Source organism: Engystomops pustulosus, chromosome 4 (genome assembly GCF_040894005.1).
Source record: "Engystomops pustulosus chromosome 4, aEngPut4.maternal, whole genome shotgun sequence".
NCBI lineage: Eukaryota > Metazoa > Chordata > Amphibia > Anura > Leptodactylidae > Engystomops > Engystomops pustulosus.
Window position 1 is genome coordinate 213,877,211 of NC_092414.1, and position 16,222 is coordinate 213,893,432.

General features: G+C 45.0%; 1 protein-coding gene across 6 annotated transcripts in view; it reads left to right on the plus strand.

The window, feature by feature from the left end:
- STAG3 (STAG3 cohesin complex component) overlaps positions 1-16,216 on the plus strand; it is a 31,469-nt gene extending 15,253 nt beyond the window's left edge. For all 6 annotated transcript variants that reach the window (XM_072149874.1, XM_072149869.1, XM_072149873.1 and 3 more), the window contains exons 13-33: positions 4-111; positions 1,369-1,474; positions 1,737-1,842; positions 5,387-5,490; positions 5,926-6,018; positions 6,269-6,358; positions 6,435-6,635; positions 7,830-7,900; positions 7,983-8,070; positions 8,141-8,221; positions 9,841-9,933; positions 10,057-10,225; positions 10,801-10,925; positions 11,384-11,485; positions 12,645-12,793; positions 13,878-14,000; positions 14,663-14,889; positions 15,038-15,176; positions 15,417-15,503; positions 15,620-15,713; positions 15,958-16,216. In XM_072149874.1, coding sequence (XP_072005975.1) covers positions 4-111; positions 1,369-1,474; positions 1,737-1,842; positions 5,387-5,490; positions 5,926-6,018; positions 6,269-6,358; positions 6,435-6,635; positions 7,830-7,900; positions 7,983-8,070; positions 8,141-8,221; positions 9,841-9,933; positions 10,057-10,225; positions 10,801-10,925; positions 11,384-11,485; positions 12,645-12,793; positions 13,878-14,000; positions 14,663-14,889; positions 15,038-15,176; positions 15,417-15,503; positions 15,620-15,713; positions 15,958-16,002 — 2,401 coding nt within the window. In that variant the 3' untranslated portion in view covers positions 16,003-16,216. The remainder of the gene's footprint in view (positions 1-3; positions 112-1,368; positions 1,475-1,736; positions 1,843-5,386; positions 5,491-5,925; positions 6,019-6,268; positions 6,359-6,434; positions 6,636-7,829; positions 7,901-7,982; positions 8,071-8,140; positions 8,222-9,840; positions 9,934-10,056; positions 10,226-10,800; positions 10,926-11,383; positions 11,486-12,644; positions 12,794-13,877; positions 14,001-14,662; positions 14,890-15,037; positions 15,177-15,416; positions 15,504-15,619; positions 15,714-15,957) is intronic.
- Positions 16,217-16,222: the final 6 nt, after the last annotated feature.

Here is a 16,222-nt window from a genome sequence, read left to right on the forward strand (position 1 = left end):
CAGGAATATGGAAAACCTTTTGAGTAAAGAAGATTGTGAGAGTCTTCATCCCCTGCTTTATGTCAGCAACCGAGCAGTAGCCAGTGCGGCAGGACGATTTGTGTACCAGAGGTCAGTGCATATGTACCACCACAATTTTACCCGGCCGGACATTGCTGCTCTTTGTGCTATCCCTTCTCCTGTGGGCTTTTTGGGCTAACTGGAAAAATACACTGCTGACTGGGAGGTTGTAAAATTAAGAAAATATATATTCACTTCCATTGAAGCAGCACCCAGACCAATGTTCTCCCTGTTTTCAGTTTCATCTGGACGGTAAGTCCAGGGCTGTGGAGTTGGAAAGCCAGACTTCCGACTCCTCAATTTCCCTAACTGTGACTCCAAGTCTACCAGACTGGTCACCAACACTGAATCCTAAGCCCTGATTTCCTGGTCACTCTAGTACTGCTAACATTCAGCTTCACTATCTGTGTCCTAACTCCTGACATTGGTTGTATGTGCCGGCGTCAGGACCCAGAGCAGAGCGACCCCAGGAGCTGGAGAGGACCCTGGAGTGGTAAGTATTTGTCTGGGAAAGGAGAGTATTTTTTTTGGTTACTCTAAGGCCTCCAGTTGTATTGTCTGCTCTGAATGCAGTAGCTGGGATGCTGTACTGTGGTATTTACAATCTCTGTACTGTGGTTGTAGGAGCATCTAGGGTGCTGATTACTGGCATGGCCCATTGTAGTTGAGCAGTATGACAATGCAGCCCTTGGATTAATAAATGTTGTTCAGCCCGAGCCTAAATCCCAGATCAGTAATAGAACAGACATTTAAAAGCAAATATCATAATTTTCTATAATTTTATTATTTTTTGTGGAGTCCATTTCATCATGACTCCACCAAAATGGTCTCTGCCTTTACAGCCCTGCAGAAATTTGTGAGGCTCCAGATCAGGGCACCTTTCCTTTGAGGGAGCCAGTGCCACATCCTCCATATGTTTCCTTCTCTATTTTGTACCAGTAATCTGACTGCTTAGAAAAAGGCAGAAACACATTTCTGCTAACCTCCAGAATGCACAGATGTAACTAGACCGTGGCATTGCTGTTGCTGATTATGTGTCAGATACAACCCCTATGGTCATGTTGTGCCATCGTGTTCTGCAGCGCTGTACAGATCATAAGGGGACATATACAAACCAAATCGGACATTGCAGAGTAATAACATAGTCAGATGAAGAGCTTATAGTCTATGACATCCAACCCTCACTATGTCTGATTTGGAGTGGATGGGGTTTTCATCCATAGACTTTGCTTTTACATCTCCTCCAGCCACCAGTAAGTTTTTGGGTTATTTGGATGTTTCTGTGTCTTTGTGTTGTTTCATTATCAGGTTATTGGACATTAGTGCCGGGGAGCAGTCTCCAGAGCAGAGTCATCGGCGCAGTGCCCACACATCCTTCTTCCATCTGCTGATTGATTTCTTCATTACCAGTGAGGTGAGCAGCCTCTGTTACTGGCCACCTACATTACCAAGGGTGCACAGTCATTGAAAGGATTGATAGTGATCATGCACAAGGATATCAACTACTGGATTCACTGCTCTTAGACATGTAAAGCTGAGGTTTTCCTTCCCTCTCGTGTCCAGTACACATGCACCCCTGAGGCTAAGCATAGATGTGTATGGGGGAGTCTTGTGTATAATCGGCTTCATTCATCTCCATAGTTTTGTAATACCTTCCTCCTGTCTCCCTCTGCTAGCTCCATGAACACGCTGCTTACCTGGTGGACAGTCTGTGGGATTGTGCATCACCTCAGTTAAAGGACTGGGAATGTCAGACTGATCTCCTCCTGATGAGGAAAACTTGTGAGTGTTCATCACTATGTGTAGTATAGACTAGAGCAGTTGTGCCAAACATACAGCTTCGTAGCCAGAGGTGTCACTCAGTCCACGTGTCTAATGAGAGGGCTTTATCACCCTAACATTGTTTGCCAGCTAAGACACAACTCCTCCTTCTGCAGTCCCAGACGGCTCCTGCTATTTTAAAGAGGACCTGTCACTCCAAATTAGTGCCCCCATCCAAACATACCTAATGAATCTACTCCCCAGCCCTTTCTAAAGCTGCCCATTTCAAAGCCCTGGCATTAATCAAACTTCAGTAATCATACATGATGTCCGATCGACGGGCGGGCTTATTCATTTGGGGGCCATCCAGGCACTCCTCTTCTCCACAGGCCGCCACTCCAAGGGGCACCAGTTCTTTTCCTATGCAGTAGATGCCGGCGATCGTGGCATCCAGTGCGCAAGCGCTGCAGTCTTCTTGCTCTTGGCACACGATTGGAGCCTTGGGTAGTGGCGGCCTGTGGAGAAGAGTGCCTGGACGGCCCCCTAATGAATAAGCCGGACTGCTTGTCCGTCGATCGGACATCAAGTATGTTATGTGTCGTGTGCTACAGCGCCGATACTAAAGTTTGATTAATGCCAGGACTTTGAAATGGGCAGCATTAATTTGGGGTGACAGGTCCTCTTTAAGGCAACAGGTCCTGGGACTCCAGGAAGAGTGAGAACTTGCAGAGAAGATCAGATTCTCATTAAAGTTCCTACCTCTGGGCCCCACGATTTTTGCTGTTTAGGGGCCCTGGAGTGATGCTCCAATCATAATGTTGTTTTTCTCTCTATCTTTTAACCCCTACGGGACACAGCATCTTTTGGCCTAAAGGACGCGGCCCCATTTTTCTAATCTGGCCTGTGTCACTATAAGTGGTTATAGCTTTGGAACGCTGTGAGATATCCAGGGGATTTTGAGATTGTTTTCTCGTGACACATTGTACTTCAAATTAGTTTAAAAATTTGGATGAAATCTTTTGCGTTTAGTTATGAAAAAAAACAAAATTTGGCAAAAATGTTGAAAAATTCTTTATTTTCAACGTTCTAAATTCTCTACTTTTGATTCAGAAAGTCATAGCACCCAAATAAATTCATAACTTACATTTCCCAAATGTCTGCTTTATGTTGGCATGGTTTTTTCAGATTCCACATATTTTGCTAGAATGTTATGAAGCTCAGAATTTGGGAGCCATTTTTCACATTTTTTGTAAAATCGCCAAAACCTGTACTTAGATGGACCTGCTCAACTTCTAATTGTCACTGAGAGGCCTAAATAATAGCGAGACTCGTAAATTACCCCATTGTGGAAACTACACCCCTCAACGTATGAAAAACCACTTTTAAGAAGTTTGTTAACCCTTTACGTGTTTTATAGGGGTTAAAACAAAATGGAGGTGCAGTCTGCAAATTGTAATATTTTTTCACAATACACTCATTTTGGGTGGAAAATTAAACATTTGTAATGGATAAAATGAAAAAAGGCTCCACAAAGTTTGATACGCAATTTCTCCCGAGTACACCGATACCCTACATGTGGTGGTAACCTGCTGTATGGGCGCACGGCCGGGCATAGAAGGGAAGGAGGCGCCATCCGGAGCAGATTTGCTGTCACATTGTACAGGCTATAATTTTTTTCTTTTTTTTAATGAGGACCTATAGGGGCTTATTTCTTTTGCCACATGAGATGCACTTTTCTAATACATAATTTTGGGGCATCTATAGCTAATTGGTGAGATTTAATTAACTCTTTGTTGGTGGAGGAAATGAAAATCATCAATTTTTAGGAAAATTTTTATGTGTTTTTTTTTTTGGCCGTTAACCATACCATGAAAATAGTATATTATTTTTATTCTTTGGGTCGCCACATTTATGAAAATACTTCATTTATATATATTTTTTTATTTTTTCCCATTTTTACTGAATAAAAAGTAATTTGGCAAAATTGTTGTTAATTTTAGCATCACCGACTTACATATGCATAACTTTTTTATTTTTCACCTCAAAAATCTGTTTAAGGGCTTATTTTTTGCAAGAATGATAGCTCTTTTTAGTGGTCTTATTTTAGATTGCGTAACTTTTTAAAATCACTTTTTTAGAGCATTTTTAAAGGGCATTAATAAAAAATCATCTTTATCAGAGAGAGTTTTTTTAGGTTGTTTTTTACGGGGTTCACTTTGCGGATCTAATAACGATTCTGTTTTATTATACAGATTGTTACGGACGCAGGGATACCAAATATGTGGGGGTTTTGTGTATTTTATTCAATTGTACTGAATAAAAACTAATTTGGAGAAAATCTTATTCATTTTAGCATCACCATCTTTTTATATGCATAACTTTTTTATTTTTTGGCAGATAAATCTTGTTAGGGGCTTATTTTTTGCGAGAACAGTTGTTCTTTTTAGTGGGCTTATTTTGGAGTGCATAACATTTTTTAAATCACTTTTTAGAGCATTTTTTATAGGGTATTAATTAAAAATTATCTTTTTTCGGAACGTTTTTTGCGTTTTTTTCCTCCGGCGTTTACCGTGCGGGTCCAGTAACAATTCTGTTTTATTATGCAGATTGTTACGGACGCGGCAATACCAAATATGCGGGGTTTTTTTGTGTTTTTATGTTTTTTATACTTTATTAAGTTTTTTTATGGGAAAGTGACATTTTAGGGGCTTATATTTTTATGTATTAATTTTTTATTTATTATAATGTGTAGTGTTAACTGTTTTTGCATATTTTTACTTATACATACTTGAACTTAAACCAGTGATGCTCTGATCACTGGTTTAAGTTCAATACACTGCTCTACAATACTATTTTATTGTAGAGCAGTGTAAACTGTCTGAGCAAGCTTGCGCATGCTCAGACAGTTTACAGCCAGACCCGGAAGGGGTCTGGCTGCCATGGAGACCGGGCAGCTCCGGGGCACATGCCAGTCCTCGGAGCTGCCCGGCAGAGGATCGGATCCCCCGGTAAGCGGCACGGGGGATCCGATCCACAGCGCTTACACCCTTACACGCCGCGGTCATGTTTGACCGCGGCGTGTAAGGGGTTAACACCCGCGATCGGAGCCGGCTCCGATCGCGGGTGTTAGCGCAGGCTGTCAGCTGTACTAGACAGCTGACAGCCGCTGCTTCTGGTACCGGCTCCGTTCGTGAGCCGGTGCCAGAAGCAGGACGTTATAGAACGTCCCCGTGCGCTAAGCATCTAGCCCCGGGGACGTACTATAACGTCCTGGTGCGCCTAGGGGTTAACAGCACTGTTCTCAGATGCAGATATCATGGAAAGTTAGCAATAAGTAATTGCTTTCATTGTTTTGTTGGCGCTTTGCAATGAATAAGTGGGTTTTCTGGTTGCAGGTTGGGCACTTGGTCTCTGAAAGTTTTGCCATGACTGGACTACAGGGTATTTGTATGTCAATAGATATGACCCTGGACGTAATCACATCAAGCCGGCTTCATTCAGATATATCTAAATGTGCGTGAAGTTTTACAACCCACCTTCCTTTTTTATGGTTTCCCATGTTTAGGCCTAGACGACGAGGAGGAGAGCGCTCTGATAAAGATCCTGGTATCTTCCGTAAGACAGGTAGCGGAAGGGACGTCTCCAGTAGGCAGATTACCTATGAAGAAGGTAAGTCCGTCTTCACCAGCTGTGGTCATGGAAGGTCATATCCCTACTATGTATCCTCCTCGTGTCCACCAGTGCAGGCCACATAGAAATATACTTGTTTTATCACTGTTTTGTCAGTGCAAGAAATGTATTGGAGAAAAACAAAAATGTTTTTTGTATGGAATGACAACGGGGCTCCATGTTTTCTCTGTAGTTGTTCACAGCCACTTAAATGCATCCTAAGTATATGCAATATCATAGCTGTAGGGGACTGGGACGCCCTCCATACAAGTTTTTGAAGTGGTCGCAATGGTCTACTCCACAACGGTTCGAAGGCCTGCAGCGTTTATAGGTCACATGGCCTGTTTTCGACACACAAGCAATAAAAATGCTCTATGTAAATATGGCCGTATAGATGCGGTAACTTCCAGCTATTCTGTGATTTTTCCTTTTCAGATTCTGTCTGCAAAGGATAAGAAGACTCAATCGGAGGATAAACTGAGACTGAGCCGCCACATGATCCTCACGTTACCCCCTCTCCTGGCTAAGGTACCGCCGTCTCTGTCATGTAATGTAGATGGATAATACTACAATTGTTAATGATTTGGGGGAGGACTCAGCGGCCCAGGTGCTGGGTGTACAGGAAGAGCAAAGTATAGAAGTCGTATGAGATTAGAAAGATGTGTCCTCCTTTCACTCACAGGAACGTTCTATCCTTAGCCGGTGTCTTGACGTTACATCCTCATACAGCCCCAATAGTTAATCTTTCTAATACATCTGACTCCTTCCATGATTTCAGTTTTCAGCTGATGCAGACAAGATGTCGGCTCTGCTTAAGGTGGTCGGGTACCTGGAATTAGAGATTTACTCCACGGAGAGGCTGGAGAAGGTGAGAAGAGCAGAAGGGTGAAGCGCTGTGAAGTGAAGCAGGACCTTCACTAACCTCTGTCTCTCCTCCTTGGCAGAACTTGGATCTTCTTTTGATCCAGGTGCAGGATATCATGGAGAAGCACACAGACCCCCTAGTGCTGGAGGCCTGCTCTCGAGCGTTGTACATCATGTGTGACCAGACCCTGGCCTTCTCCAAGAAGACGGACATTGTGCTCAGCCAAATGGTGGACAGGCTCAGCGCTCACTTCCAGAGTCAGATCCCGGATATTTTACATGTAAGTCTGTGGATGCTAACAATGTTCACACGAGTGGGAACACGAGGCCCGTGGGACAAATCCTGGCCACAGCCTTGTGTTATCTGGCAGTCTCCCTTTCCCTGCCCATAGGCTGCACTGGTCAGCAGAGCAGCATAGGGCCCGGGATACTCGGCCTATCCCACTCTCCGTTGTGTCACCTGTACACCGTTCAAAAGCCGACAGACGTGATGATGTCATCAGATTCTGTCTGACGGCTTCAGAGTTGTGTACATTTGTTTTTTTTTTTTTACTGTGAAAAGAAGGACGGAGGATAGATGGTGTTTTACAAAGAGGGGAAATGCATGGAGGGGGCTTCAGACAGGGGGCTATTATAAGTGAGGGGGACAGAAAAAAGGAGCTACTATAATTTCCCTTTTTATGTAGCCCACTCCTTAGAATGTCCTTTTTTTGTGGTCTATTCTGTGACTTTTGGCTACTGTGAGGGCACTGTGACTATTACCAAAAAGGAGAAATTGTGAGTATTGAGGGCACTGACACTGTTGGCTACTGGTTGACAGTGAGACCATTAACTAAAAGGGGGCATTATGACTATTGGCTACTGTGTGGGGGCACATGCTGGTGTCTCCAGTTATTTAAAGGACATCTACATCCAGGATGAAGGATTGTAAACCAAGCACACTGACATACTGGTGTGCGCCCCTTCTGGCAGGATCTGCTCTTCTCTTAGCTTCTTATGCCCTGGTTTTTGCAAAAATAAAATTTAAAGTTATGCAAGTGAGTCTCGGGCTCCCGGCTACATAGATGTTACTGGAGCCTTGAGCCCCTCAGACACATTTGCATACTTTTTAAAGCCTTTTCCTAAAAACAAGGACATAAGAAGCTTAAAGAAGAGCAGATCCTGCCAGAGGTGTACACACCACTATGTCAGTGTGTTTGGTTTACAATCCCTTATCCTGGAGGTAGATGTTCTTTAAGTATATGCTCAACTTTGGGGTTTTAATAGCAATCAAAATTCTGAAATATGTTTTAGATGTGGAGTACCCTGTCAGTGAGGGTCTTGATAACCTTTTTAATATTAATACAGACCCCAAACCAGACAATTAAGAGTAAAAATAGCTCTCAACTAGTGGAATATATCAAAGTCTTTCTAGTCTTGAAGGAGAGTAACTTGAAGCTTATGGCTGTCGCCCCTTTCATTCACTTCTCTACTAGGTGACAGATCTGGATGAAGATGACGTGTATAACGCTGCAGCCACCATGAAGAGGCTTTCGGCCCTGTACAGGTGACACACAGACATGATACAGTATAGTGCAGGTAATCATATATCTATAATATAATACTATTAACCCCCCCATCTACTACAGCGCTCATGATCTCACCCGATGGGAGTTGTATGAACCCTGCAGTCTTATTCTGCAGAAGGTTGTGGACACGTCGGAGGTCCCTGAGCAGGTAATGTGTCATATCTCAGAGCTGCTGCTCTATGATGATATGTATTCACAGAGCATCTTCTGTATTATAGATTGTCCTCCCAGCACTCGTCTGCTGCCACTTCACTCTGTTATGGGAGCTCTCACACTTCTACAAGTCCCAACCTTCAGAGGTAAGAGCTACAATGTGTGCAGCCAGCGGGACGGAGAGGGGTCTGCCAAATATCCATATACTGGGGAGCCACGCAGCAGAGTGTGCATGTAGTCCTGACATGGGGAGACACGCAGCAGAGTGTGCATGTAGTCCTGACATGGGGAGACACGCAGCAGAGTGTGCATGTAGTCCTGACATGGGGAGACACGCAGCAGAGTGTGCATGTAGTCCTGACATGGGGAGACACGCAGCAGAGTGTGCATGTAGTCCTGACATGGGGAGACACGCAGCAGAGTGTGCATGTAGTCCTGACATGGGGAGACACGCAGCAGAGTGTGCACGTAGTCCTGACATGGGAAGACACGCAGCAGAGTGTGCATGTAGTCCTGACATGGGGAGACACGCAGCAGAGTGTGCATGTAGTCCTGACATGGGGAGACACGCAGCAGAGTGTGCATGTAGTCCTGACATGGGGAGACACGCAGCAGAGTGTGCACGTAGTCCTGACATGGGAAGACACGCAGCAGAGTGTGCATGTAGTCCTGACATGGGGAGACACGCAGCAGAGTGTGCATGTAGTCCTGACATGGGGAGACACGCAGCAGAGTGTGCATGTAGTCCTGACATGGGGAGACACGCAGCAGAGTGTGCATGTAGTCCTGACATGGGGAGACACTCAACAGAGTGTGCATGTAGTCCTGACATGGGGAGACACGCAGCAGAGTGTGCACGTAGTCCTGACATGGGGAGACACGCAGCAGAGTGTGCATGTAGTCCTGACATGGGGAGACACGCAGCAGAGTGTGCATGTAGTCCTGACATGGGGAGACACTCAACAGAGTGTGCATGTAGTCCTGACATGGGGAGACACGCAGCAGAGTGTGCACGTAGTCCTGACATGGGAAGACACGCAGCAGAGTGTGCATGTAGTCCTGACATGGGGAGACACGCAGCAGAGTGTGCATGTAGTCCTGACATGGGGAGACACGCAGCAGTGTGTGCATGTAGTCCTGACATGGGGAGACACGCAGCAGAGTGTGCATGTAGTCCTGACATGGGGAGACACGCAGCAGAGTGTGCATGTAGTCCTGACATGGGGAGACACGCAGCAGTGTGTGCATGTAGTCCTGACATGGGGAGACACGCAGCAGAGTGTGCATGTAGTCCTGACATGGGGAGACACGCAGCAGAGTGTGCATGTAGTCCTGACATGGGGAGACACGCAGCAGAGTGTGCATGTAGTCCTGACATGGGGAGACACGCAGCAGAGTGTGCATGTAGTCCTGAAGTGCAGAGACTCTTTACATCATTGTTGTATGAATATCGGGTCAATGTCAAATGGTGTATTTATTAAAATAGTGCCTATTAGTGCCCATCTTTTTCATGGTTTATGAAGTATTTGTTTTTTTTCTTTTTTCTTGTGTCCAATATTCAAAAAATACAATAAAGAATCTCCTATTCTTTTGTGTCTGTGTCTCTACATAAACCCTGTTATAAGAGCATTTATAGTAGAGCCCTGCCCTGTGGTGATCACATCTGATGAGGACTATGTGCAGTCTATCAGAGAGGAGATTAGTCTGTGCTGTGTATGGCTGTATATAGTGAGACTATATATAACATATCTTATATTGTGATCAGGAGGAGATGGCCGCGTTGAGGAAGAGGCTTCTCTCGTTCATCAGTATGTGTCAGAGTCTGCTGTCCTATCTGCACTGCAGCGTCAGAGAACAGGTACCGCACCGTGATATCGCAGGGCGCTGAGACCAACCTGTTTTATTGAACCGAATGCTGATTGTTGTAGGTCCTGAGCATCACGTCTTACACTCTGACCCTCTCCCTGTCTTTCCTCTTCAGGCTTTTAAACTACTGAGCGACCTCCTAGTGATCTTCAATGATCGCATTGGCCGGGGTGAGCACTCGTACCTCCATCCGCTCTCCTGCTCGCCGGAGCTTCTTCTCCAGGTGGAGCTGGCTAGCTTCCTCGCCGACCACGTGTTCAACAACGCGGAAGATGACGGCATCGGTGCGTTTTCTGTCTTAGCTTCAAAAGCATAAATAAAAATGAGGCTTACTGTACACTGATTACTAGGGCCGGAGGAAAAAACTGTATACTGTGTACAGTAAAATTCTCCAGTGATTAGTGATGGCTAAAGGACATCTACCAGCAGGATGAAGCATTGTAAACCAAGCACACTGAAGTATTGGTGTGAACCCCTTTACTGGCAGGATCTGGGTTCTTTAATCTTCATATGCCCTTGTTTTTAAGAAAAAAAGGCTTTAAACATTATGGAAATTAACGAGAGGGGCTCCAGGCTTCATTAATAACCAGGGCATAAAAATCTAAGAGAAGAGCAGATCCTGCCAGAGGGGGCGCACACCAGTATGTCAGTGTGCTTAGTTTACAATCCTTCATCTTGGTGGTAGATTTCCTTTAAGAGTTTTTTATTATTACCCATCTATCCCTGGACACTCTCTAGATGTCTGATAAATTGGTCTCTACGTTGCACTTATGTATATTTAGATGTCAAATCTCTACAAAAATATATCTAAAAATATACAGTACATAAATGTTTTTAATAGATTTACTTATTTTTGCAGATGAAGGCCATAAAATGCAGCGGCTCCACGAGAGGCGCATCCTGCTGGCCGGATATTGCAAACTGATCCTGTACAACACCCTGGAGCTGCGCTATGCCAGCGAGGTCTTCAGGCACTACATCAAGGTTAGGAGATAAAGGGTTATTACTAGGGTTCTCCAGGATTGTGGAGGGTTAATATAACAGGAGGGGGAGCAGTGAGTCACAACAGCGAGGTCCCCTCCCAATAGCCTAAAGGACACAGCAAACTCGCAGAGATTGTGGATTTGAGAGGACAACAAGTCACATAATGCCCAGGATCCCTGTTATTCCCTATGTATACGCACTGGACTACTAATGGCGGTAATACACTGGCCCACTCTAAGGGTAACCATCTCCATTTAACCCTCCTGTGGTAGAAGGGCGATTGTGTCACAGGAAATAGCATCTACATGAAGTGCAATTTATCTCAAACCTCATACAACTTCATATGGACAGGAAAAACATAACATTTCATTAAATAAGATGCTGAACCCCTAGTGTAGAGGCAGGGAGCACTTGATGTAGTCGTGCCTGACGTGTGACTATCATGTGTCCTTCTGCAGTATTATACAGATTATGGCGATATCATAAAAGAAACCCTTAGCCGGGCCCGAAGAGTCAGCAAAGAGGAAAGCACCAGAACCATCCTGCTGTGTCTGACCCAGGTGAGAGGGATCGTGTTCTGCAGCCCGGCACATTGTTCTGCTGGGATGGGTAAGGCACATGGCAGTGAGGTCCAGTTTTCCCAGTATTGAGGTCAGTGACTCCCCGTATATCACAGAGCTCGGTGTCATGTGGCCTTTCTGTGTGTCCTTCCTTTACACATGGAAATGAGAACATCTGCCATCTGCAGGGAACCATCTGCTGTATAAAGCTGGTGGGGGCAGATGAGCCCAGGAGCGAAGAGAGTGAAGCTGTAATAGTGAGTGAGGACAATGCATGACAGATACAGCACAGTCGTACCCCGAGCGCAGCTCACTCCTGTCACAGACCCCCGAGTGCTGTAATATAACATCCTGAGCCATAGAGGCCCCGTCACATAGCATTACATTAACCCAGGCACTGCCACCGCGCACAGCTGTGATACATGTCTGTGCCGGCGTAAACAGACGGGAGAAATAAGACTGCTAAATAAATGCAATTCTAAAACTTTCTTATAAACTCTGTGGAAGAAATTTATTGTTAGATTTTAGTGTCAAAAAAATGCCCAAAAATTTGCAATTGTGTTTTCCTGCCACTCCGAAATAGTGGCTTTAACATAGAAGCACTGCTAGTGCAACGCCAAGTAAAACTATATTTATGACTTGCAATTTAAAAAAAAAAAATCACTCCAATCTCCTCCTAGTTTATGTGCTTACGTTTTTTTTTTAACTCCTTTTGTTATTATTTAAAAAGAACAAATCCAGACACTGCTGAGAAATTTATTAAAGGGCCAAAGCCAATGTAATATATCTGATGGGTAGCGGCGCTCCAAAGACAGACTATTGCAAGGAGCTGCCTAATTATAAATAACCCCCTGTGTTTCTTCACCATCTTAAGTTCTCTGCTTGCTGTCTGTGAATGAAGACATGCCTCATTCAGACAGCAAGCAGAATCTGGTGCATCACAAGACTAGTGGCGGCAGCTCTGCCCTGTCCCTGCCTGAGACTCATTAATGAATCTCCCCCAGTAACTGTAGACCTAGCTGGCACTTTGGATACAATTGGGTCTGGTCTAGACAATACTTGTGTCTGTACACTGTTGTACATCAGCAGGTTACTGCAGAGAGCTAAGAGCACAGCATCTTGCTGTAAATGATGGAACTAAACGCTTCCCTCTCCATAGGCGTACACCGGCTTCACCTCGGAGGATGACTCCCCTGACCGTCGTTTTTCACAGGCTTTCCTGAATATCCGGGATCTTGCACGACGCTTTTCCCTCTTGCTGGGACCTGACCAGATCAGGAATCGGCAGGATGTTGTCCTCCTGCACAAGTGAGTGTAATGAGCGGCGCACAACCCCAGACTGTGACTGTTGGGTAACGCACAGATTGCTGTGACGGATCGCACTTCTCTCAGAGATCGTTACTTCCCTGACTGCATTGCATCAGCTGTACAGTACAGCGGAGGAGGGATAGGCCTGTGGGGGGCATTGGTGTTTTAGTCTCCAGTTAAGTACATTTATTCGCAGGGGGTTAGACTTCTTGCACTGCTGCAATCAGTTGAATAGGGGACCCCTGCCACCTTGTAGTGTCCCAGGATGCTGAATTCCGTCATAATTTTTGTAATTTTGCCCCTCTTTCTATAGACTACAATGCACCCTTAGGCCTGGTTCACAAGAAGAACAAGCATCTCAGGGCAGCTAACGGACTCAATCGGGGTCCTGGCACTGGGACCCCCTGCAGTCAGACATTTAGTCTCCATCCTGTGGAAAGGAGATAAAGTTAGAAAATGGTCCTGACACCCCGGGGGGACCTTACCAAAGATACGTGTACGTGTCTTATTGTGCTTGCAGTACTTATACCCAATATTTTGTTTCAATAAAACCTCTATTGAACCTAAAATTAGATAATGGGAAAACAACTGAGTTTCTTGTGCGTCCAAGATTGTGGATGACAATTATCCATATGACTGTGCCCTGGTGCACAAGGCAAGGTTCATAAATGATCAATAAGATTTTAAAAATGTGATGGTCAGGGGTGAGCGGACTTAAGTTTGCAGCTTTTATCTCCATAAAAGATTTTCTTTTAAGCATCATTATACATATCTATCTGGCTTCCATCTGATGAGTCACTGCTAGATGTCTGATGTGTTTGCCTGGAGCCTCCTCCATATATAACAGCTGCCTGGCCCTGTATGTGTACACGTGCACCACCTAGTGGCCATCTCATAAACTGATGCAATAACCTTATTAGCTTGCTGCTTGCTCACTGATTATAATTTCACACACATCCTGATCTCTGCTTCCATGAGCAGATTGTCTAAAATGACACGGCATTTTATGGGAATAATAGGATTTCACACTAGTAGATAACTGCTGTTCATTGCTTCTTCTCTGTCTCTTGTGTTTTTCTTCTAGAGAAGGTATAAAGTTTTCTCTGCGGCCCTCCCCGGGTGCCCAGTTCTCTCCACAGAACCTCCTCTTCCTGGACGTATTAAGTGAATTTTCCCCCAAGCTTCTTAAACAGGACAAAGCTGCTCTGTAAGTACATACATTAGTGAAGCTCAGCCTTTCCAAGCATTGCAGACACCAGAAAAAAGAAAACGATTACTTGACCGTAGTGTATAAAGTATAGGGTGCAGCAGGGTCAGTCTACGGTTTAAGTATTGGTGAAAATACTATGCAGATTATTGAGGTCAGAAAATTGGTAATTTTTGCTCCAATTTTCAAAATAATTCTGATGTGATGCTTTAAGGAACACTTCGGTCACAACTGATTCGTTGAATTCTACCTTGTGCAGGGCCTGAAAGGAGAAGCAGGACTCTAAATTCGAGCAATACAATCAAATTGAGTCCTGCTCCTTCTTTCGGGCCTTGCACCAGGTATTAACCAATGACTGGAGTGTTCCTTTAAAGACAATCAGCAAATCTGACAATACACCAGACACAAGTGCTCATCGTACTCTGTGCTTCCCATTCTGCGCCAGGTGCCTGAGTTGCTTTAATCGCATCTGTCATATGGTGACTCCTAAAATGGTTGTCAGGAAGTCAAGGGCAGTCTCTCTGATGCCTAAACCTGTGACAATGGAGAGGGCGCACCTGTGCCCTTTATGAATAATGCCATGGAGACACCCAGCAGAGAACTAAGGGCGCCAGGTATGTTCCTGCCAAATTTACAGTTCTGACCCCTCTTTCCACTCCTAGCTTACATTACCTTGAGGAGACATGCCATCAATGTATCCCCCCTGAGGAGGGCTTCAGCGCTGAGGATGAAGGGGAAGATATATGGGCGCCTCTGCGAGCATATGGAAAGTCACTGAGTGCAGACTCTGCTGCACCTACTCCACCCGGCACACGCAGGGCGAGGGACAGGAGGCAGGTGCACTCACCTAGGCACTCGCCTCTCATGAAGAAGAGACGGTTCAGTAAGGGTGAGTACAAGGGACAAACACTCTCATACACACTGATACTGATCCACTACTACACGAGGCTCGGAGTGATGTGACATCCCACAGCACTCGTGTGTTGTACAATACAACCTTGTGATGTCTATGTGTATTGTGATTTTCTTGCTTTTAGAAGAATCTAGTATTGTCCTGACCGACGAGGATAACCGGCAGTCGCCATTAATGTCTTCCACGGTGCTGCGGGGGAGGAAGACCACTCCAAGCCCTGCAGATGACACAGGAGCTGGATCCGATTCAGATTTTGATACCAGGTTAGAAATGAAAGTGAAATTATCTTCATCAGGCATATGTGATTTCTATGCTCTAGGACCTGCGGTAGCCTCCTCACAGCACGGCCTCTACTCCTTGGAGCCTCAGGTTCATTGGTGTGCCTGGAGTCTGGGGTCCTGCCCCAAACATGGGCCTGATAATGAGGCCTCAGTGTAGAAACCACACACAGTGCCCCTGTCACATCTGTATGGTCATCTTATAACACATCATCTCTTTGCCAGCCAATCTTTTAGCTTCCGACGCCCCCCGAGGTCTGCTCCAAAGACACAAGGAGAAACTTCATCTGCTTTGGGCCGCAGCCTCCATCGGTAAGACCATTGTAGTCTTGGCTACTGAATAGATGGACTTTATAGTCACATATTGGTCTATTGAGCATTAGAAAATCGCTGCCGCTCCCAATGACTACTCTGTTATCATGTTATAGATTAAGTTTAATGGAGGAAGAAGAGGATGAAGATGAAGAAATGGTGATAGAAGACAGGGAGAGCACTGCGGCATCATCTGCAGAAGAGGACGTGGTAAGGGTTAATGTAACCATCTGTAATCTCCGTATATCCCTACACTGATCCTCTACCAACCTTCACACTAATAGAATAATACCCAGTCTGCCTCTAAGTGGAGCTCCCATCCTTATGGATTCACAGTGGACTGTGGTATAAATCCATACAGGATGAGCGCCCCCTAGTGCTTCTCATCTCAGGTGCTGTTATCAGATTTTGTAAGATGTATTATAAATTATATTTCATCTTCCCTCCTCTGCAGCAGCCGGATCTTCTAGACTCCGCCATTCTGGACAGTGAAGAATGACTCCTCCCGGGGAGCTCTGCTGCAGTCACGGAGACAAAGGATCCAGGGCTCTGTTATTTGAGTAAAGAAGTTCACTTTTCTTACTTTAAGTTTTGTAGTTAGCTTTATGTTTGGTGCTGCAGCATATTGCATCCCAGCAGAACATTGCACTTGATTGTTGAAAGTTTTGATGTGTTTATGGCACTTGTGTGATAATACACTCAAAGAGAAAGCATCAATG